This window comes from Plectropomus leopardus, chromosome 10, assembly GCF_008729295.1.
Source record: "Plectropomus leopardus isolate mb chromosome 10, YSFRI_Pleo_2.0, whole genome shotgun sequence".
Classification (NCBI taxonomy): domain Eukaryota; kingdom Metazoa; phylum Chordata; class Actinopteri; order Perciformes; family Serranidae; genus Plectropomus; species Plectropomus leopardus.
The window spans coordinates 30642621-30666315 of record NC_056472.1 but is presented as its reverse complement, the minus strand read 5'-3'; the positions used below and the strand labels follow the sequence as shown (position 1 = coordinate 30666315).

The 23695-nt window shown below is 40.2% G+C and overlaps 1 protein-coding gene across 1 annotated transcript in view; it reads right to left on the bottom strand.

Annotated features, from left to right (window-relative positions):
* The window catches only part of adcy5 (adenylate cyclase 5), a 107691-nt gene extending 92992 nt beyond the window's left edge, over positions 1-14699 (bottom strand). The window contains exon 1 of the mRNA XM_042494316.1: positions 12643-14699. Within this exon, the coding sequence (XP_042350250.1) occupies positions 12643-13572 (930 nt within the window). The 5' untranslated portion in view covers positions 13573-14699. The remainder of the gene's footprint in view (positions 1-12642) is intronic.
* Positions 14700-23695: the final 8996 nt, after the last annotated feature.

Genomic DNA, 23695 nt, shown 5'->3' with positions numbered 1-23695 from the left:
AGTCACGCAGAAAAACAATACATCATGTCCCCATTTCAAGCCGGGTTACATTAAAACACATTACTCAGTCGATTCTATTTTTAAACCGCCACTCTTTCTCCGTGCTCACGACGAACTTCTCTCCAGCTAAATGTTACAGGTCAACTGTTTCACTCTGGACTCAAGTCCTTTTCTATGAGGTCACTCCAACATCCAACTGTAGAGAAAAATAACAGAAAAAAGGTCCTGGTTGCCCAGCTAGCAGGGAACGTTCCCACAACATTTGCCAACATTACCTACAAGTTGTAATAATGTTTAAAAGAAAACATTTTAATCTAACGTTCAAAGAACCTTTTCAGGGTGTTTATGGTTGCAAATAATGTCCCTAAAAAGTTAAAGCTGACTAAAATGTAATGTTTTAACAGCAACATTGTTGATGTTTTGGTAATTTTGAAAAGTGACAGAACTATAGAATGTTACAAAACGTTCCCATAATGTTACATGAGAACAAAAAAAAATAACGTTTTTAATATAACATGTCAGAATGTTTTTTTATGAAAAATTTATATAATATGAAAAAAAAAAATTCAACATGGTTGTGATTTTTTTAGAGAACATTCTGGGAACTAAAAGAAAACTTTTTGCTGAAAACAATACTAAAACATTGCATAGCAACATTCTAAGAACGTTTTTAGAACCAAAAAATTCACAGCTTGGTGCCCAGGCTGGTAGATCTGTGCACTCACACTAAGTGCCTCTTACACAAGGTCTCTTCTAAGAACAGGGCACGTCCTCTAAGAAACAACTGTTCTAGTCCTTAATATGTCCTCAAAATATTTTGCTATCTGGTCGCACAGCCACAACAAGACAAAAGCAACAGGACGAACGGTGATGATGCTGATGATAAATCAGGGAATCTTCACTGTTATGAAACACTGTTACAAGTGATGTGTGTCAGCAATAGTTGTGACAGAAATCACAGTTTTGATTGCGGGATGCTGCGATGCAGTGTATAATCAAACACAGGAGCTGAATGATGTTCTGTGTAAAGGTGCAACAGTGGTACAAAGGAGAGACTATAGCGCGACCTCTGTGTAAAAGTGTCTGAAAATCTGTCATAATCCACAGAGAGCGACCCCCTTTTACACACACACAGACCGCCAGGCCGCGGCCTCCTGGTGATGGTGGCATAAAGAAATGTAAGAGCAAAACATAAAATTAACAGCAGCATCCAGATGGAAACCAACAAGAGGAAGAGACGGACAAAACCGTGCTACAACAGAGTCTAAAACACGAAAGACTATCTGTGTTGGCTGCCAGTCTTGCTTTGGAAAGACTAACATATATTGTAAAAAAAAAAAAAAAGGGACAAGAACTTTGCATCTTTATGAGGTCCGTATATGGTTTTCTTGGAGGATTCATTGTGCACTGCTCAGATCTGATTTTATAATAACGGTCATTTTATTTATTTATTTACTGTATGTAGGTACTTTTTGTGTGTGCTTTTTTAATTTTTCTGCCAGTGTTGAGGGAATATTGTTCTTTGGTCATTTGTTAATGCTCATGTACAATTTATAAAATTTATTTTATTTTTTTTTAAAACAACAAAAAGACAATTTATGACACTTAAGAAAGGCTGCAGATGATTCTAAGAAGAGTTTATCGTATGGTGTGTGTTACACAGCACCAACTAATTAAAACATGACTAACTTAAAGTATGTAGTATGACATAACAATTTTCCCAACGGTTTCTGCGTCTTGATTGGTTTGACTAGAATTGTGCTTCTTGGAATAAGACTGTAAACTGAAAAATAAAAAACCAAAACAAACGTCCCATGACTTCACCTTCTCCAGGACAACTCTGTGCAGAGTTTTACCTTTATTTTGCTACAAAAATATAGCTTTACGAGCTGAGAAAATTAATAAAAAGGATTAAATCATTCACTCGTAGCTTTGAGTCTCGGACTTTCATGCATCTGAAATTCACCTTCACCCTGCCGAGGGCAGCATCAAGAGGAAATAATCAGCGCGCTCGTTCACGGCTGTTACATATATACGTTTCATCTGTTTAGTTTTAAGAGGAAACAGCTCTTATTAAACCAGCGAGTCATTCATAAAGGAGAAACCGCAGGGAAACGTTCACTTGTCTTCCTCATATCAAAGAGCTGTCAACAGCAGGCAATACAGCAACAGCAGAGGGCTGACCATGGGAAAAGACCTGCAGGTCATAGATCTCTCACTACAGCAAATAAACCCAGTCAATACTGAGGTCATGAGACTGCGCTGTCACGTCAAGCTTCAAAGGTGTCTGCTGCTACAAACAAGCTGCAACATGAAGAACAAAACTACATGTGATGTTGCTGTTACCGAGCAAACACACAAGTGTGACGTTAAGAGACGGATTTTGGATGAAATATCGCTTTCTTAAATACACTTAATATCAATATTTGTGTGTCAATAAATGGATCAGGTGAGTTGTTAACTAAGCAAGTAGTACACGGACAGAAATGCTGGATGATTAAAGTTTGAATGCATTATTTCAGTATATAGAGCATGTAGTGATATATTAACCCTTTGAAACCTGGATTACTTTTCTCTTGCTGCTTTCAGATGCCTTTCATTTAAAAACTTTGTTGCAAATTATATTTCTTTATTATAAGAAATATATTTCTTATAATTTCTTTTAAAAACATGGGGGAAAGGGCAATAAGCAACTTAGTAAAAAATGTCCTCAAAAAATTGCAAAAAATCTCACCCAATTTTTTTTTTTTTCTAACACACAATTTTTTTTTTGACAAACCTAATAATACCCAGCTCTACACGCTCCCTTCTTATTCACAGCGGCTCAGTATTAAGGACAGCTTGATCATACAGGACACTTGACCCCGGCTTCCTAGAACCTGATCCACTTCACGGCCTGCATTCAGGTCAGCATGACAAGTGCACACAATATGGAGTGCACGATGCACATGCGCAGCATCTCATTCACTCTCAATGATAAAGACAGCGAGCAGAAAAAGAAAATATCGACTTCAAAAGACAATAAGCGCCGAGCTAACTACTCCTAGAGACCGCTAACAGAGCCTCTGAAAAAAACAGCTCACAAGAAGCCCTTGTATGACTGAAAAATGAAGTGATAACAAAATGGCGATTCTGTTTAAATATCAGGCCAGAAACCTGTTTTTGCTCATGAAGATTAGTGAGATTATTTACTCACATAACACGCAAGCAATAACAACAATAGTCGTCACAAAACTGGGCTGGTCAGCAAGAAGCAGGATCACATTATTATGATACAAGCTCTCAGAGGAACAACCTCGCTGCACAAATAATTCCATATTAGAGATGTGTACTGTAATTATTCATAATTCCCCCTGCCAATACCATCACCATGAGTCTGAATTCCTACACAGCAAACAAACTAATTAAAGTTAATGAATGTCAGGCGAGCAGAATGAAGCAATGAAGCCCAACAGCCAAGTGTTGCTGCGCACACCACAGCGGAAACACGACAAAGTGGAAACGATCCATCAGTTTTAAATTTCACCGTCAGAGAATCTGCTGGTAATTACAGCAACATGCCGACTTCACAAAGAGCGGACGTGTTCTCTTTATTAAGCGTGCAACAAGTTGTTTGAGAAAAAAATAAACTGAAGTTAGTTTTTAAGTTCCACTTTCCAAAGTTTTCGACCTCACCCTCAAATAGAGCCTGTTTTTCGACACACGTTCTTGTCAATCTGTCTCTGTAATTAAAAACAAAGCTTTAGACTCTACAAGTGATTTGTTTTTAAAATGCAAACCTCATTGTACAAAGTAACAATAATAAAAACAGAAATACCAATCATATTCTGACGGTTGTGGTCTCGGATTTAATCCATCAACACAAATACCGAGGGTTTGGCCATCTTTGACTGTATCTTACAAATAGTAAATATAAATAATCTTTCTGGATCTACCGTTATTATCTAACGTTACAAGATTTTACTGCTAACATTAAGAAAAGCAGTAGCTACACATTATTTGGCTATTAGGGGCGACTGCAAGTCCAGACTGATGCAGAGAGTATGAACACACAAGATACGATGGCGAACGCACGCACGAGAACCGACAGCTGATGACTTCAGTGATGCAACAAATCTACACTCTGCTGGAGGAACGTTAATAAACTCAATAGAGTCAGCAGCACGAACACAGCTCGGGCCACAGTACTCTGTTGTTGTTATTGTTGTCCTCCTACTCGTAAACGGCTATTTGTTTGACACTTTAACGCATAAGTGTGAAGTGCGGCCATGACAGGATCCACCTAGTCAGATTACACGGTGACAGAAGGGGTGGCGTTTTCAAAAAAATTATACTCTTGATCCTGGTTTCAAAAGTTTGCATTTTCATGCCCCCAAAACACTATTGTTGTGAGAACGAAAGGCCAAAAATGCAACAAAAGTTTAACGTTTCATGCAAGAACCGTTGCCGTGTAAACGGACCCCTAAGTGAATGTTTGTGTCAGATTTGAAGAAATTCCCTCAAGGTGTTCTTGACATATCACATTCACAAGAATGAGACAGACAAGGTCACACTGACCTTGACCTTTGACCTATGACCACCAAAATCTAATCACTTCAACCTTGAGTCCAAGTGAACGTTTTTGCTAAATAAAAAAAAAATTCACCCAAGGAGTGAATAGATAGATGACCCAAAAACATAATCACCAGCACAGAGGCATAAAAAAATCAGTCTATTTACATTTAAACGATCAGAGCATCATCTTCCTACTTGATCTTGTATTTTTCTCTGCACGGTACACGCTGCGGAGCAGAAAAACAACACAGTGAGGAGAGGCAGTGATAAATATTCTGCAGAAGTTACGTGCCTCAGTTTGACCCAGAACATAAAGTGATGTGCCGGCAGTCCATGGCTGGAGGTAAAAAACACACAGGTGCTCCCGGGGAAGCACTGAGACGAGCCGCACGGTGTTTGTGGAATAGAATCTGTTGCTAAGTTACGGGAGCTCCGTTTTCTGGACTCACGGGGAATGCGTCAGCAGTGGTTTCTGAAAGGTTCTCTGGTTTGCCCTGGATCCATGTTTGATTCAAATCTGATCTCCAAAACAGCAGCGTCCTCTGTCTCAGTCCGCGGCCTCCGGGTTATCTGCATTCTAATACACGATTGAACTACGCAAACAGCAGTTGAGACAATTTATTTTCACTCTGCCACAGGGGACAGGGAAGACGCCATGAACCTGGGGATGTGAAATGTGATGTTTAGATTCTGATAAAGACACTTTTCCCGAGGGGCTCTTAAATGTCATCGCTCTGGTGCGTACGCAGCTCGTCCTGTGAGGGAGCAAAGTGGTTAAACATCCGTCCACAGGGGCAGAGTCTCACTGGGAAATTAAAAGCACGTCTACAAGCAGGTCAGTACCAGGAGGGATGAGTTAAAGAAGGAAGGTAAAGGACGGAGAGATGATGCGGACATCTGTTTTGAGTTTCCACACATTACGAGCAACAAGCAATTCAATTAGACAGGCAGAAAACGCTGTTACCACTGGAGTCCTGCCAACGGAGGCTGGTCAGCTCACATGCCGCTCTGTGAGTTTGGAGAGAGGGCAGAGAGGAATGGAAACAAGAGAAACACACTCAGGAAGTAACTCAGGAGCTTAAGGCTCCTCCAACACGCTCATGTTTGCATTTTCACGGTATCATAAGAATCGTTAAGTCTCGGCAAATTAAACTAGCAACAGTTCGCACATTTGCACCTAATAGAATAGCAGTGTTGTTCTTGGCTTTCTGCTGTGATGGATGCAGGAAAGAAGATGTGCAGAGACAGTATACAGAGGAACTTTGTTTTTTTTCTTTCACATTTATTAAAAACTGCTGCTATCTGCTATTTGTATTGCCTTTGCTATTTTTTATTTTTTATTTTTTTTACAAAAATTGGATGTCAGCTACATTAAGGGTGCTGATTTTACACATCAAACTGTGTTTACAGTCTTGGGAAGTACTACTGCATTATGGGGGAAAGGTGTATTAAGCCTTTTTTGGCTCCAATAAGGGCTGTGTATGAACTGGCTCCCTCATGATGAAGCAAGTCCTACAGGAGGTATTATTGCATCACATAACTCTTCAGAAGTAGAGCGGATCATACAGAAGTTTTGAATCCACAATTGGACTATCACCTCCCAGAAATCCCTCATACGTGGCCGCTCCCATGTATGAGGGGCTTGCCTTTCCATTATCACTCTCATAACACACCTATGTCGCCTTGGATTAGAAATCCAACGGCTAAAATAGAAATAAAGCTGCTAATGTTTTGAACATCCATCACCGTGTTTCTTGGAATGTTATCGCCTGAGGAGAAGTTGCACAACATCACTCAGTGGAAACGCAGTCATCTCGCATCTCGATATATCACTTAAGTTTTTCACAAATCTGTTATGGAAACCAGCCTGCTGTCCTCATAAAAGCAGCTACGCCACAACGTTCAGATTTCTCCTGTAATGAACCACAGCTACTTCTGGCAAATGCACCGTACATATTGACAACCACTCACATTTTAAGTCCACTCAGCGCTCTTATCTGGTGCCACCAGAGTTTGGATAGCATTGTTTTCAGCTGACCAAACAAACCACACCACACTAATGTACTCCACACTAATCTGTGTGTAAACACACCTCAAAAGTGAATCTTGATGTATTTTTATCTGTGCCAAATATGTGACAGGACTGTTTTATACTGGGGCACTGTGTGTGACACATCATCTTCTTACAGTGAGGCTAATATGTGGCCGAGAAAAGAGTGAAAACCTCGCTCTTTGCACGGATGTGCTTTATGGTACAACTGTTCCAGCCAACACGAAATAGAGCATTAGGAGAGGTTAGGTTGACTTTGGGGGTAACTCAGCATACACGCACACACATATAAGAAACGGCATAATCTCGGGATCTCACATAAACAGGAGTGATTTGACTAAGAAACGAGCCGGGTCCTATGTAAACAGGAGAGAGGAGATATGCTAAAAACAACAGCATGGTGAGGAAAGAACAACAAATACAGCGGCTCGTTCCCACACACTCACATCAACACATCAAATGACAATGCAGCTCTCGCAGAAAATACAAACAGATGCAGGGTCACATGCCATTCACACAGAAAAACCAAACCATCAGCCTGCTTTTTGCTTACATAACCAAACATTAGACTCCAAAAAAGGATGTCAGATCCTACATCCTCTCCGGTGTTTGACACATTCTTTGCACGTTGATGATGACTGAGTAAGTGACTTGTTTCATGCACTGTCACAGGGTTTTTTGACTGTGTGCAACTAAATGTTCTCTTTCTAAAGTTGGATACACTACTGATGGCCCAGATATAGTGTGGGACATGTTCTTTCTCTAATTTCTGGAGCACATTGTCTCTTTTTAGACAGCTCATCTGTGAGCCTCTTTAAAGGTACACAGGAACTGTCTGTTAACAGTTTGTAAACACCATCAGCAGCGAAAGCCGAAAGTGAAAGCCGACTCCAGATTCACTCTCGTTTTGGAACAAGCTTTTTCCCCTTGGTGTTTTGCCTCACATTTAGGCTTGGGTGGTATCTATTTTTTCATACCTTTACACCAGTGATACTCAACTTACGGCCCATGGACCAAATCTGGTGCCCCCCCCTCCCTCAGAATAGAGCTTGTTTTCCCAAAGAACTTCAATTTTTTAAAAGGGGCCAACGGGGGCCCGTTTTTATTAGGATTTTTATTATCTTATCTTGTGCATGTTCCTTTTTTGTTCATTCTGTGACCCCTCCCAAATATGGGCATTTTTGCAGGTAAAACTCATCATGAGTTATTTTTGACACTCAGCAGCAGTTAAAGTCATGGCATAAATAACTGCTCAGTTGATTTGGTCAGAGCTGATCAGACTGATGGATGAGAGGAGGAGCATAGTGGACTTTCACTGCGCCTGGTGTTCTGCTGCTCCCTCTGTGAAAGCAGCGTGCTCTGCGGTTTGAGAGTGTGTCGCGATGAATAAAAGAATGGTATTAATATTTCAATAGTGCTAGATAATCTATTTGTGGCAGCAGATGTTTTAATTGTGGCAGCCTCTCACAAATAAATGAATGCATGGGAAACCCTGCGTGGACTGCAGCATTAAGACGCCCTTATTGGGCCTTCTCTCTCTCACACACACACCTCTCATATCTGTCAGCAAAAAGCAAAGCACCCAAAAAAATCTTTAAAAAATAAACAAAAAACATTGCTCTTTTTGATGAAAAACAGTCCCAGAGCAACAGTACAACAAAATACGTGGACGGGCATCTACAAATACTTCTGGCAAAATTCAAGGATAAACATGTTTTGAGTTGAACACTGAGTTCAGGGAGGTCCTCGTGTAAAACACACTCACAGGCAACTACTTTATCTCCTCAGTAATTCTGATGTCTTTATAAAAATGGTCAAAGAGCCACGTTGTTTTAGGAAATATTTATAGGCAGTACAAGGCCTGATAAAAACGGTTAACAGAGCGAACAGCCAGAACAGTGAGGTGGGAGAGAGGAGCTCCAGTTTGGGGTTAATAACACTCCATTTTGGACCTCATGCAATTACTAGTGTACCTTTAAATAATGGTGGAAAATTAAACCCATTTGTGTAAGCACCTTTATTGCAGACCGAGTCCAGCAGCCCCGCAGAAATGTTTTGAAAGTAATATTGATGTTGTTAAAATACTACCAGAGGCATTTGGAGTTTATGAGGAACATGTAGGCTCAGCAGCACATTAAAACAATATCCCCCGAAACTATCGACTGTAAGCTCGTTACAAGTCCACATGAAGTAAAACAAACAACTTGAAATCATTCTTTCCAAAGCCGAGGGCAAACACCTAATTCCTCTTTAAAAACTATTTAGATTTCAGGTATTTTAACCAGTACTTTGCCCTTTACTTTTTAATAAACAATTAGTTCTACCTATGATTCATATCTTTGCTTAGAAACATGCTTTAGGGCCAACATTAAGAGGCTGAGAGCAGGATTTATGTGAGCCTTATATCTAAGCTGTTGCTTAAAGACAAACATAAAACCCTAAATGTCACATAAACATCCTCTGCATTCGAACGTGCTCTCAAAAAAAGTCATTACGTGGAAGAGTCCGGAGCAGGAATACTACAATAAACAATAAACAATCACACACAAATAAAAAGACATATTTCTCCTCTTACCTGTAGTGCTATTTATCAATCTAGATTATTTTGGTGTGAGTTGCCAAGTGTTGGAAATATCGGCTGTAGAGATGTCTGCCTTCTCTCCAATATAAACTACATGGCACTCTGCTTGTGGTGCTCAAAGCGCCAAAAAATAAATAAAATAAAATAAAATACATTTGAAAAACTCAACAGCAATGTCTTTCTGATTTCTGTCAATCACAACTGATGCCACAAGACTGCGTATCATACTGCCACAGCAAGGGCCGTCCGGCAGCATATCGTAAAACCGCAAGCAGTTCTGTCCGGACGCGTTCTCAGCTGACGTCACCCAGTGCTGTATCGTGTCTGTATCGCCAAGTGCAATCTAGTACCATTATATTGAAAAAAAGGGCAGAACATCAGCAAAAAGGCAGACATCTCTACGACCGATACCGCCAACACTCACACCAAAACTATCTAAACTGATAAACAGCACTACAAGAAAGAGGAACAATGTATTTTTTTATTTAGGATGAACTGTCCCTTTAAAGCAGAGTAAAATATAATAGAATTAATGACAGGCATGTAATTAAAAGATCACATTATTCAGATTTCTGCTGGTGATAAACAAAATTCACACTATCCTTTTTTTCCTAATATGTAATTAACAAAAGCTTCCAGATCACAGTCCAATATAAGGAGGTCACAGCCTCTGTGACATTTGTTTTCTTATCATGTGTCTAATCAGCTAAATGGGACACTCTTCTAACTCCAACTGCAAAGAAAAATCTGACTGTAGTTCATGCTGTTGTCTGCACGCCTGAGGAGCAAAGAAACCAGCTGATCAAGTTTCCATGGCAACCCGGAGCTATATCCCACAGCAAAGTCTTTATCCACCAACCACTGATATAATTTGTTGATTAAGTTGTGTCATGCCTGTTGAAAAGGCAGCCTGCAGCCATATTGAGGGGAAGTTACTGTACAGAAAAAAAGTATGTAATTCATTTGTGTTTGTGCCCTTTAAAGCTGCTTCTTCACACCAGATGAGGCTCTTCCAAGCATCATTTTTACCCCAATAACCCCCCAAATACCTCCAAAGTGCACCTAACCTCAGGTTGCACTGTAAAGTTAAACTATTTGTTTTATCTTACTCTTTAACAAAAAGGTTTATCTCTGTATAGATCCTTTCCTTCTGTGGTTTCCAACTGGTGGGTCGTGGTCCAATAGTGGGACACAGGTCCACTCTGAAAGGTCCACAAGTCACATGTGAACGTGTCAAGTTTGTAAAAATGATTTTGAAGTAACAGTGATTTTGAAGTGTCATTTCTGTTAATTCTTGCAATGTTTTATTTTCTTGTGTTCTAAGCCAATGTGGTGTTTACATTTTGTAAAATAAAACTGAATATGTGGGAATTTAACTTATGTGTGGACTTTGAACTAATGAGTAAGGAGAAATCTAGACCCCCGTGGCTGGACCAAACTGGAAACACTGCTTTACATATGTTTTCTGACACTTTGAATAACAATATGAGCCTGTCAGTGGTAAAAACAAGCACTTTTAGTAACAGATCATGCACAAATGCCCAGAGTTCTTACATTGAAGCCTGTTTCGTGACTTCCAGCTGCAGCACTCTTGCTCAATACTGGACCAGTTTCAGAAACTAATATTCCTTTACGTCACTTATATACAAAATCATGGGGAAAAAAGGGTCCAGGTTAAGAAAATACCAAAGTCACTCTATAAGGCTCCAGCATGCTATAAATAATCTAGGTTGGACCACCCATGAAGGCATAAGTGTTTCTTCTGAATGGCTTCACTCGAAAACTTTGTCGACACAGTCTCCTTAATGATTTCTCTGCAAGAACTATGTCTCTTTTGTGCATCGTTATAGTTTTAATATGATGACTCATAGACTTGCGAGCAGTCTTTCTCCAATAGCAATCATCGTTTTCAGTTCTTTTATGCACAAAAAGTGACCTTAATAGTTGTGTGAAGAATTGATTTTGCATAAAGTCATGGTAGTGGAGCCCCTTTTTCATTTTCACTCTTGCCTCTTTAACAGAGGCATCATAGTAGGGAAAATTGGGACTGATTAGTCAAGAAAAAACATTGCCAACTTTGTTGGATTTTTTTGTGCACTGCATGCATCATTCATGTCCTTTGCCAGTCACATGTCCATTTTTGTGATTAAATGCTCTACTTCTGGTGGTTTAAAGAGACTTGAGAGATGTCTAATACTCATGCTACAAGTTTTTGGCCTGTGCTAAAAAACTATCAACCTCTGCAGCTCCAGTGCTATGCTCAGAAGGAAGTTTAAGTACAGCCCTGCTCAAAAGCCCCAATGGGAGGAGGGTCCCTTTGAAAATACTGGAATGAAAAGTTTTGTTTTGTTTTCATTTTTTTTATTTCTAAGTAACTGATGCAGTAACTCAATTATAATATTTGATCCACTGTTCAAAAGGAGGCTTTATACCTGACAAGTTTTCTTGTGTTACATTCAGACGCCTTTTAGCATTAAAACCCTTTGAAACCTGAGATATTGGTTTGATTTATTCGGGAATAAAAAAAACTTGGGAAAAAGGCAATGACCAACTTGGCAGGAAATGTCTCACAAATATCAACAAGTTGTTAAAAAGTGCCAACAAAATGACCACAAAACTAGTGGACACAAAGAAAGAAAAAAAGCAAAATGCCCTGAAGACTGTATTTATAGTGACAATAAATGTTTTTGACAGAAATCAAACCAATTTGCGCAGGTTTCAAGGGGTTATTCTACAGGATTTTCCTATTCCCAGTCTTTTGATAAGCTAAGCACCTGCCAGCATGATGATCTACTTACTCTTCTACTTAAAAACTTTTGTAACTCACTACCAGAAAGTGAAAAAGTGCATTTTCCAAAATGTTGGACTGTCATGGTACATTTAGATTTCCAACACATTGCATCCTTGTTTGCTCTATCACCCTTTTGAACCTGGGTAAATTGGCTTGATTTCTTTTAAAGACATAGAGAGAAGGCATCCAGCATCGTAAGATATAGCCCAAAAATTAACATAAAATGTGTAAAAAAAAAGAATTTTTAAAAATGTCTGAAAATAAGCTAAAAAGTAATAAAACTCAAAAGAGCCCCCCAAAAGGTGCTGAAAATTATTTTCAAAAAATATGCATATTTTTTCTGTAACATAATATTGAATATAAAATGATAGTAATTCTAAATATAGATATGGACAAATACAATAGTTGTTATTTTTGTGGGTGGTATTTTTCTGAGTTCCTTTTTAACTAATATGAGGTCATTTTCTTGTGACATTTCTTGCCAAGTTGACCATTTCCTTTTTCTTCATGTTTTTTTCTATTTTGCATGTTTAAAGAAATCAAACTGATTCGCTCAGGTTTCAGGCGGTTTAAGTAAATGGCCATGCTCTGCTGTGCGTTATTGCGCACGGTGTGGATCTCTTTGCGCAGATCATAAAACAACTTTATAAGCAAAGGTCCACATACCTGTTTCCAGAGAAAGCTGTCCACGCCGTTTAACATCCAAGAAACAGCCACGTGGATGGCAGAAAGAATAACTCCAGTGATGACAGCTGCGCGCATCCTGACGGGCAGCAGAGTGTAGATGACATGGATGAAGAACACGGTCCACCAGATCCCCTCTGAGGCACTTCTGGGCTGCACGAGCAGCACGCCGATCACCTGGATCACCAGCACCACCAGGATGACCACATAGCACACGATCCACATGTGGTCCTGGTGAAAGCCGTTCCGGTTGCAGACCACCATGAGGATGAGTGTGAGGAAGATGGCCACGGAAAACACCACCACGTAGGTCACGCTCGGCCGCTCCGACCCACCGGCGCAGTGGAAGCCCAGCATGACCGTGAAGACCAGCACCAGCACCGCCATCAGCATGGTCAGGCTGCTCTGGTTGAGGCGGAAAAAGTAGCGCTGGTAGAGCCGCTCCAACTTCTCCGACTGGAATTTCTTGGATTTGAAAATGTGCATGACGCTGGTGCAGCACGCCACGAAAGAAAAGTTAACTTCGGGCATGACCTCCTCCTCGTCGCTCCTCGGTTTGGCTCTGCGCTCCTCCAGACCCAGCTCCACTGACTTGGGTCTCACCTCGCCGTCTGGACGCTTCGGGGACGCGCGGTGTTTGCTCTCCTCGCCATGGTCCTGCCACGCCGACCTGGACCTGAAGCTGACCCTGCTGACGGTGGTGGTGGCTCGCCCGGGCTGCCGGTGCTCCGGGTCATCCTCTTCCCTCCACCGACTGTTGGTGCGGGCGAGCTTCTTGCGCGGGGATCTGGCCGAGTATGGGCACCCGTTGGCCACGGACTCAGACTCTCCCCAAGCTGATCTGTGCTCGGTCCCTCCCCTCAGCCCGGGCGCACCAACTCCGGGTGGGCTGACACTATTTGATCTGGACATAACGACACAAATCTGCAAATAAACAGTTTTGATCCACTGAAATACTTCAGGAACCTAATTTGTCTCAAAAATGACGCGCAATAAATGTCTGTCATAAGTTGGATTTTCCATTTTGAAACAGCCCTTTAAACTGCCACTCCCACTTTAAAGCCAAAATTAATTCCTAAAGAAAACAATGATTATCCAAAGCAATAACCAGGAGTGGGAACATAAACAATTGAACATGCGCAGAAGTCACAAGGGAGCCAGTTTCGCCAAGAGAGGAGGGAACATTAGATCCAGGTGGATTTGGCTCTACATCATTGGGCCCAATTAACTCCCATCCATGGAGAGGTTGCACGGCAGCGCGCGCTGTGGATGCAATAAAACCATTACACAACTCAGATGGTCCCCAGAGATCATAACGCAATCAATTATGCTGTGAATCCGTTAAATCTGCAGACATGTTTCCTGTATTCCCGTGGGCAAGAAAGAAGAAAAAAGACGCAGTTGGAGAGAAATAAAAAAAGGTGATTCCCATGTTGGCTCGATGCACCTGTACTGACCAAACATTGCAGCCTGGACGGCGGTGGGAGCCTCACCAAAAAGCATCATCACGATCCACACAGCACACTTGGCGCTGATCGGAGCGGAGGAGAAAACTCAGCCGCTCCTCCTCCTCCTCCTCCTCGGGCAGAAAACACCTCCTTGGTCCATGGTTGTAAGCTTCTGTTGCCGCACTGTCAATGTACCGTCAACCTCTGCCCCGAATCAATGTCCCAACAGCTGTCCATCACTGCTCAAATCCCCAGAGAGCGACTCCAGATTTGATCAGCGCACCAGGCAGATCCGAGCAGGAGCGGCATTTCACAAAAGTGTCCGATCACCCGGTGCCAAAGTGCGCTCCCGCAGCCTCGGACAATCCGCTCGGTATGTGTTTGGAGCGTGGCATCATAACACATTTACCGCTGATTGTTGCTTTAATGGCCATTCAACCAAGTGTGCTTCCTGCGGTCCGCCTCTCCGCCGCGCTGCCATTGGACCGGAGAGGAAGGTGAGTCACGCGTTAGCGCGCTTTTATTGGACGGACGCTCCTGTCAATCAAGACACGAGGGCTGCGCGCGACCCCCGGCCGCTTTCGATGAATGGGCGGGTCTGTTCTCCTCACAGCTGGATGGCTGCCCCCCCCCCCACACACACACACGTTGGGGGTTGAATCTTTTCCCTGTGGACCTCTCCAGTGGTTTCCATTCTCAATTTGGGGTCCCAGGACTGCGGAAAAATTACAGAATAATTTGATGTCACAATATTTTCTCAACATAAATATATACTTGTATGGTTATTAATATTTTTGAGCAGGATGATTTTTTTAAAAAGCAAATTCAAGACCTTTCTTTTTAGTTTGGCTTCTAATTTACCTTTATCTATTTATCTGTTGACTTTAGTCACAGTTTTACTACTTCATATATAATTTTATTATTTCTAACATATTTATTTATTATTTAACTTTGTGGTGCTATCTCATTATTTACATCTTACTTACAGTTTGAGTATTTTACTTATTTATCTTTTATTACTACCACTGTCATTATATTTATTTATTTATTTATTTACTCATTTATTTATTTTTATCTTTATATTTATAGGTTTTATTCTGTCTGGTGTTTTTTTATCTATGGTGGCGTTTTCTCAGCCTGGTTTTAATGAGTACACCTATTTTTTTGTGCTGTACTTAATAATAAAGTCTAGTTTTAATTCATGTGTTTGCATGTGTGTGTAAATATGTAAGTGTATGTATGTTAGAGATGAAGTTCAGAAATTAAGTAACCCTTAACCTAGAGCGATATTATGCTTCTTTTGTTAGTAAGCTGTTTAGATTACGCAGACAAATACAAATGTTTAAACTTTTTGTCCGCATGGACATCCCAGCAAGCAGTGAATGTTCCCACAACATCGAAAACATTTTAATGTAACGTTCAAAGGAAAAACGTTTTCAAAGCAACATTCGGAACATGTAATTGAGGCCTGAGATTACAGCACCTTTTTTAATGCAAATGTAATGTAATGTGATATGTTAGCAAAAAAAAAAAAAAGAATAACATTTTTTTATGTTTATAGAGAATGCTACCCTAACTTTAAGAAGAACATTTTGGGAACTAAAAGAAAACCTGCCACTGAAAACATTATTAAAACATTGCATTGGTTGCATTGTACAATTCTGATAATGTTTCAGAACCAAAAATTCTACACCAAAAATCTTAGATTCTCTACAATTCAATCGTTTTGTTAATTTTACTGAACTGTGAACACCGAAGAGGAGGAACTACCAGCACAGTAAACAAGAAAGATGCAAAAAAAGAGGTTAAATGAGACAGTTGTGAGACATTTTTGTTGTGTGAAAGGAATTAAAGCCAGTCCCATATAAGAGAGATCAGTGGTTTAAGCAAATAATAGCCTGGGCTATTAATTAAAGTTTTACAACATATGAAATAAAACCGACTTAACTCATCAGACTCTGTCATTACAGAAAATGTGATGTAACTCCTGATTGTTGAGGCCCTCCACCTTCCTGGGCGGCAGTCAGCAGTCATTTACATTTGAGAAAAGAGCATTTGTCCCATTTAAGTTCACACTGTGTGCTAATGAATGTAAATTGGAGGCATGTGACGTGGAGCCTCGTGTGTTTGCCAGGACCGTCTCACCTCCAGCTGAATTCCCTCTGCCTCCTTTTGGCTTTTATCGAGGGTGAAACTCTGTTAAGGGAAGAGAACAGGAGCTTCCATTCAGCAGCTGTCCCGAACAAATAAAAAGGGCCACTCAGATATAAATCAGATAAAAAATTATCTTAATTCAAGTTGTGCAACTTATTTTCTCTGCTGGTCTCATGACTGCTTGTTTGCTTGTTCTCTTTTGCTCTTTGCTCTCGTACACCTAACATAGGTTGAATAATACAAGAAAACAGAGATCTAACAAAGTTAAACTCACACACACACAAAGAAAGTTAATGTGGAGTATCAGGTTAACCCTTTGAAACCTGAGCAAATTGTTACTTTTACTTGAAGAATTAACCTAAATATCTCTTCCTCCACTGCCAGTTTTAAAGTGGTGCAGCAGAGAAATTCACTGAATGTGTCGTAATTCAATTAAATACTGACTATAAATAATGCTTCTTTAACCAAACCTACCTCACATGTCTCACCAGGAGCACAAAGCGTCTGAGAGCAAGCACTCAGTGTGAAATCTTCACTTTTCACACCCCTCTAAAAGAATATGTTTTGGTTTTTGAACTCTGAAGGTCATGCTGAGCTCGAATCTAAATAAATCTAATTTAAATATCTTCACAGTCTGTTTGCATTCAGTGTGTGCTTTCTTGCTCTCATCTGACTTCTCATAATTCAAACCTCACCAGTGTGGTATTTGTATCATGGTGCAGTGCTTTCACCGGTGATGTGAAAACTTCTAAAGATCACGTCCCCTGTTGATGTGACACAGAGCACTACTGCCATCATCTGAATGTTAAATGAACTTGTTATGCCGCAGTTTATCTTCACACCGCAGACACACACACACACACACACACACACACACACACACACACACACACATACACACACACACACACAGTCACACACATCTGATCTCATTATCGCCCGCTATTTCAATTTCCACTGGAATTTGCTTTGGGCTGCGTAAACTGTAGCTATTCAAATAGTTATTTCACCTAAATATCATCAGTTAGTTCCAGTTTTACTTGCAGATGTTTCGAGTTTGCCGCCACCCCGATCTAATGAAATGGATAAAACTGTTTGTGGTGCTTGAAGGCACTGAAGAGAGACATTTGAAAAATGAAACTTTTCATATGTAATCTGATTGGTGGATTAATCGGGACAGTAGGACTGTTTGTCAACTGAAGATAGTTGGCCCTAAATATCATCAGGATGAGTGGGAAAATATGGGACCTCATGCAGAAGGTGCTGACCTTTAGCAGGATCAACACACACAGGGATAGGTCAATGCTTTTTTTGTGGCACAGGGTGTCTGTGGTTTTAAAACGACTTTCTATCAGAGTTTATGTAACAACCAGCAGGCCTGAGGAAGGTCGACTGTTCATTAGAAACAAAGAGAAAAACTTCTGCATATTGTCCCGTGTTGCTGACACATTTATTGAATGAACAAAACAATGTTTCAGTCTAGCAGACTTTCATCAGGTCCTCGATGAAGGTCTGCTAGACCGAAATGTCGGCACTATCACAGCAGGAAATAAAAATTAACACCACTTTTGTGTCACTATCCCGATAGTTAACAGAGCAATGCCTCAGTGAAAAACAACCATGTTGGGGAGCTGCTCAGTAGCTCACCTGGCAGAGTAGGCGTCCCATGCAGAGAAGCTGTAGGAACTGCAGCGGCTGCAGGTTTGATTCCCACCTGCAGTCCTTTTCTGCATGTCATCCCCTCTTTCTCCTCCCCTCTCACATTTCAGCTGTCCTAACATAATAAAGGTAGAAATCACAAAAAAATACCATTGAAAAAAAACACTCTGTTAGCACTATTCCAACAACCATTTTTCATAGCACCATCCCAGCAAAAAAACTCAAGCTGTTTCATTAGAAATCAACAAAAAAATCAACAATATCATGTTTTGTTGTTTGTTGGTCTCAAAAGTTGTCTGCAGGATATCAGGCATCTCCTTGGTGACATGCTGCCAACATCCCCGCCATGATAATAAAGTCAGCTCATATACTACGTCAATTTTGAAACATTGACATGATAGAAATGTAACATATCTGTGGTTTGTAGAAATGTACAACATTTCCCTCTGGTGACTTTGCTGCCTCACACCATGGCAACAATGATCACCTCATCAGAAACCCAGAAATACACTCCGGATATACGCAGCTTTCAGACCTCACAATCACTGCCCACATCTTGTTCAGCGCTCCAGAAAAGGAATAAGCACAATGAATGAAATGAAATGGCAATTCAGTCACATTAGCAGGCGACACCGATTCAGTCAGTCGCTCTGACTGCAGCATCCAATCAAGAACGAGATGTGTTTGCAGTCCATTGACAAATATCACATCTGGGGAATTGGGAATATTATTAACATCTTGCTCAAATAAACCTTTTCAATGTTCCATTCAATTGTTTATTATGACCCGTATGTGTTGGCAATGAACATCATAACTATATCCAAAACAGAGCAGGCGTTCCTGATATTCGTCGTGTGACGCAGAATAATATAGACGAATCCCCCCACAGCCACAGCAGCATGTTAACACGTCATGAGACACAGGAGGATTCAAGCCCATATCAGTGTGATTTTATTCATAAAAGAGGAGAAAATGACGAGCGCTGCGGTGCTGTGTGACTCATCCGCGAGGAAAGCGACCTTTACAGTAACTCTGGGGATTGTGCAATCAAAGCACACACACTCATGAGCACACGCAGTCATGTATGTAATCAGCCATTGTGCACGCTGTAAATGAAATAAGTGGAAGTCACATTCAGCCACCCACGCATGCGAGATATTTTTGTTTGAATTTGGTATTTGAGGTGTTCAGATTTAAATAGTCTTAACTGGACAGTATCACTCTTTGGAAATGGTTTTGTCAGAAAGGGTCATATTGGTCTCTCCTATGTAACGCTCAGGGCAGCAGTACAAGTAAAAGCACTTTTTTTATGGACTTGTGTCTAAGGTTGCAGCGGTATACCAATTTTTAAGGTATACTGTGATATGAGTATTGAAAAAACAACCTGTTCTCATTCTCAAGTCATCAAATAAAATTGCCTCTGAAATGCTTTCAGTACAAGATCCTGACACCAAAGCCTCCTTAAGTGTCCACATGATATGCTACTGTATGGTGTCAGGTGAAAATGCAGCTGAACCATAGACTGTTTATAAAGATGGGCAACATGACAGCTTCCTGAAAGTGTAACTTTTCAATCTGGATCGCCCCCTGGTGTCTGTCTGCAGGATAGGTCATAAAGCTAGCCCCTCTGTGTTAGTAAATGGTCATAGGCCAAAATAACCCCCTCAAAGTACACGCCAATACATTTTTCCCAAAGATGGTTTCTGTCACCGAAGGTAGTTTTTGTTCAGTTATTAAACTCTACAAAAAGGCAGATTTCCACCATGATTTACAGCTGTGATAGCCAATCAATGCATGAACACAAAAACTCATTAAATCCACTCGTCCACCTTTACAGCTTAACAGTCACACTTGAACTTGTAGATTTATCAGTTTATAATATTTTTTGATTGTGTTTTAACGTGTTTTTGCGTGTTTGTAGATGTGACGTTTAATACATGCGACCACGATGTAGATCGTGTATAGCCTAACATTAGGTTTTTGCTTCTGGCGATTTCATTTGTGCTTCAAAATACACAAAAGTGGCATTCACTTGTGAAAATTATCACACTGAACAAATCGTGTAAGTCTCATAAACTTGTGTTCATCAGAGAGCCTATTATGGTGATAACTGAAAATCCCGGTTAAAAAATCTTTCATCAGGAGCCAAACCATGTTTTTTCTCTTAATCTAACCACCTGTGCCTTTGTTGCCTTACCCAAACAGTGTGCTTTTATTGACGTCCTGTTGATGGTTGCTATATGCTTTTCTTACCTTTTTCTAACTATGTGTTTTTTGCTGACGTTTCAGCGTTGGCTCTGAAATCTAGAAAGTCACCAGCAGATGCAAAAGGATACCTATAGCGTTTTATGTCGACGTGAAAGTCCACTGACAAAGCAGCAATATGTGACAACATGGGATGCGAATGTGTTGCTTGTTATCTGATGTAGTTTTTGGATTTCTTATTTTGTTTATCTGTATATACAACATATATTAGAGTACACTACATATATATCATTGCATGATAACACCATCAGGACTGAGCTGATTGAATTGTTGTTGTCAGCTGATTGGCTTCAGCTGCTCCTCAATGCACCTGAGCCTGCTGTGTATTAGCACTCTGGACATATAGACGATTTACATCGAGAGCCGGCGGTATGATCTGATGAAAGGCGCGCTCTCTCTGTGAAGTGCAAATCCTAACCTGCTACATGCATCAAATCCATTTTCATTAGTGTGGATGCACAGCAGGGGGGCTAATGGGTTTTAAGATACTTTGGAGTTGGTTTGTATTTTTGGTGGTGAAGCCTTCCAGTGCTACCAAATACCACAATATTCCCACCTACGTAATGCAAGGATGCATGAGTCACCAGTACATGTACTTTTAGTTTTTTTTAAATATTATTTTTTGGGGATTTTATTGCCTTTGATGGACAGGACAGTTTGAGCATGAAAGGGGGAGAGGTGGGGGGTAACATGCAGCAAAGGGCTGAGGCCGGAATCAAACCTGCGGCCACTGCGGCGAGGATACAACCTCTGTATGTGGGGCGCCGCTCTATCCACTGAGCCACCAGACACCCCAGTACATTTTATGCACAAATATTGTAGAAACCAATTATTTTTTGCACTATAAATCACAGAGACCACCAGTGAGTGTCCCAGGCTATTATTTATCAGAAAAGGGGTGTTGCTGTGTTTTTTGGGGCTTTTTGTTGGTTTTGAATCTCCCTAAACTGCAATATTTTTTCCTTAAGCCCCCTGAGTGACTCGGAGAAAATGCATTAATTGTTCATTACACATGACGTGTCCAAGGACTATTGGAAATGTTAAAATCAAACAATAATTTCTGTTTTGAAAATGTCTGGCTATAATATCCTACAAATGTCTCTGGAGACCACCAATCCTCCAGAATATATCAGTGCATGTCAGTTACAATGAAAAATAGTGAATAAGCTTCCCATATTATAGGTTTATTGTAAATATATACTCATTATTCATACCTGTACAAAGTCTGCTGGCCCCATGCAAAACATTTGTATCAAAACTTTATTAAGTAGAACCAGTTCTGGAGTAACATATGCCATGCTGTTTGTATTTTTTTCATCATTCCAGGCATCCAGATTTCCTCTTTCATGCAGTTTGACAACGAGCTGCACTTCTGCTCCTGCAAGACATTCCCAACAAGTATCCCGAATCATGCTCAACCGTTTATGGGAGGAGAAAAGGAGCACAAAGGCTAGATCGGAAATTACAGCCACTATCTGCTCACTTTGCTACAGGGTGAAGGAGACAGGTTAATGATCATCACCGCAGGCAGCATTTCAGCAGCATAACTTGTATGTGTTTTAGGGGATAAGGAAGGATGCGCTGAGGGATGGTAGAGCAGATTTTAGAGAACACGTGACAGAAGCAGCTGGGCTTTAAAACATTAAAGGGACAGTTCACCCAATTTAGAAAAAAACTCACCTCTAGTAGATGGTATTTAGACATGTAAAGGAGCTATATGCAGATTTCTACCATGAATATGATTTAGATTGTGGTGCTCAAAACACTAAAAAAAAAGCAGCCTCTTATACCAGAAACCAGCATTTCAGTCACTCTGGATAAAATCAAGGCAAGACGCCTGTCAAACTGCAGACCACTGTGTTTTAGCAAGTCCTTTTTGTGTTTCTAACAGCTTTTTAGCCATTAAACATGGGCGACCTCTCGCTGTGTTTCCAATGATAGTGCCACGAAGAGCAATTGTTTTTATAGCGAGACATTGCAATGTTCCTTTCCGGGATTGTGCCATGAAACTGAGATATTGCTGTATTTCCAGCTAGGACAGTGCCATGAAAAGCTTTTAGTTTTTGACGAGACATTGCAGCTTTTTCTTTTTTTATTACTATTTTTTGCTAAGACATTGCTGCATTTCAATCTGTGATAGTGCCACTAGAAGTGGTATTTCCCAGCTGGATACTACCACCAAAAAAAAAAAACCAAAACAAAACTTTGTTGCATTACCAGGAATGTGCCACCAACAGCAGGTATTTTAAGCCAAAACATGATCTTTTTCTGACCATAACCAAGTGTTTTTTTTATATCTAAACCTAATCGCACATTAACCGCAGCATTGCTGAAACAAAAGAAATGCAACGTTTCAACATATCTGCTACATAATGTACAAAGTAATGTATTCTATGTTTGCAGAAATATGCCAAAATGTATTCCTGGTGGCTGAGTTGCATTATTAATTGCAGAATTGCAAAACATTTTTCTTGGCTTTTAAAGGGGAGTCTGGCAAAAACTAATCCAGACTAACAAACAGAGAGATGCTTTTTATATGTACCATTTTAACGCTGTGAACACCATAACTAAATTTCATTCACCTTCAGTATACTATAATAGAGGCAGCAATCTCAGAGATGAGATTAGATATCTCAAAATCAGGTCAAATAAAATAAACTTCCTGCATGGGAAGAGGTGTGCAAAACGTAATTTGGGTGAACAGACCCTTTAAAGAGAGACTTTAGCTGAAAATCTTATTTTTGCTGGCTTCAAGTGGTTGAAGCTCTCACTCTGCTGCAGTGAAATGTACTCAGAGGAGCAGCAGAGTTAAAGTTTCAACCACAAGAGGTCAATAAAAGAAAGTTTTCAGCCTGGAGTGAAGTAACCCTCTGACAGAACAGCTGAGCCCAAGAAAATACAGAATATCGAGCATTCAGGATTACAACTCAACACCATCCAAAACAATGAGCTAACATTATGAAATGTGCATCAAATCTGGCCATTACAAACAAAACAAGGTGGGAATAATAGAAAGTAAATAATTCTTAACTTTACTTCTATGGTGGAACTAGTTTTATTCACATTTCACTCCTCGTACTTTATTTTGTTCACTTCATTAAAAAAGGCATGACTACAAGCTTTCCAATCAAAGTCAGTCTATTTGCTTCCTTCTTCAGCAATATTCCCACACCGACAGGGACACTTTAGCTATTTAAATACATGACCACCATTTATCCCTACCAACATATAGCAACAGCACTCTGTATTTCAAAATAAAAGTCTTTAAAGTTGAACATCTATTGTATATTTGGGCTGCAACCTCTTTACATTATGTATCAAATTCTATGTAATCAGAAAACAGTTGCTACTGTATGTTGTGCTATCTGTTCTAGTTTTATTAAGTGTCCCATAACTTATGTCATTATGTCTTAATCGTGCTTTTGTAATAAAAGGTTTTTAACTTCCCATTTTTAAGACACACTGACCTCTTTAAGTTGTTTTAAGATTAAAAACTAAAGACTGAGAGC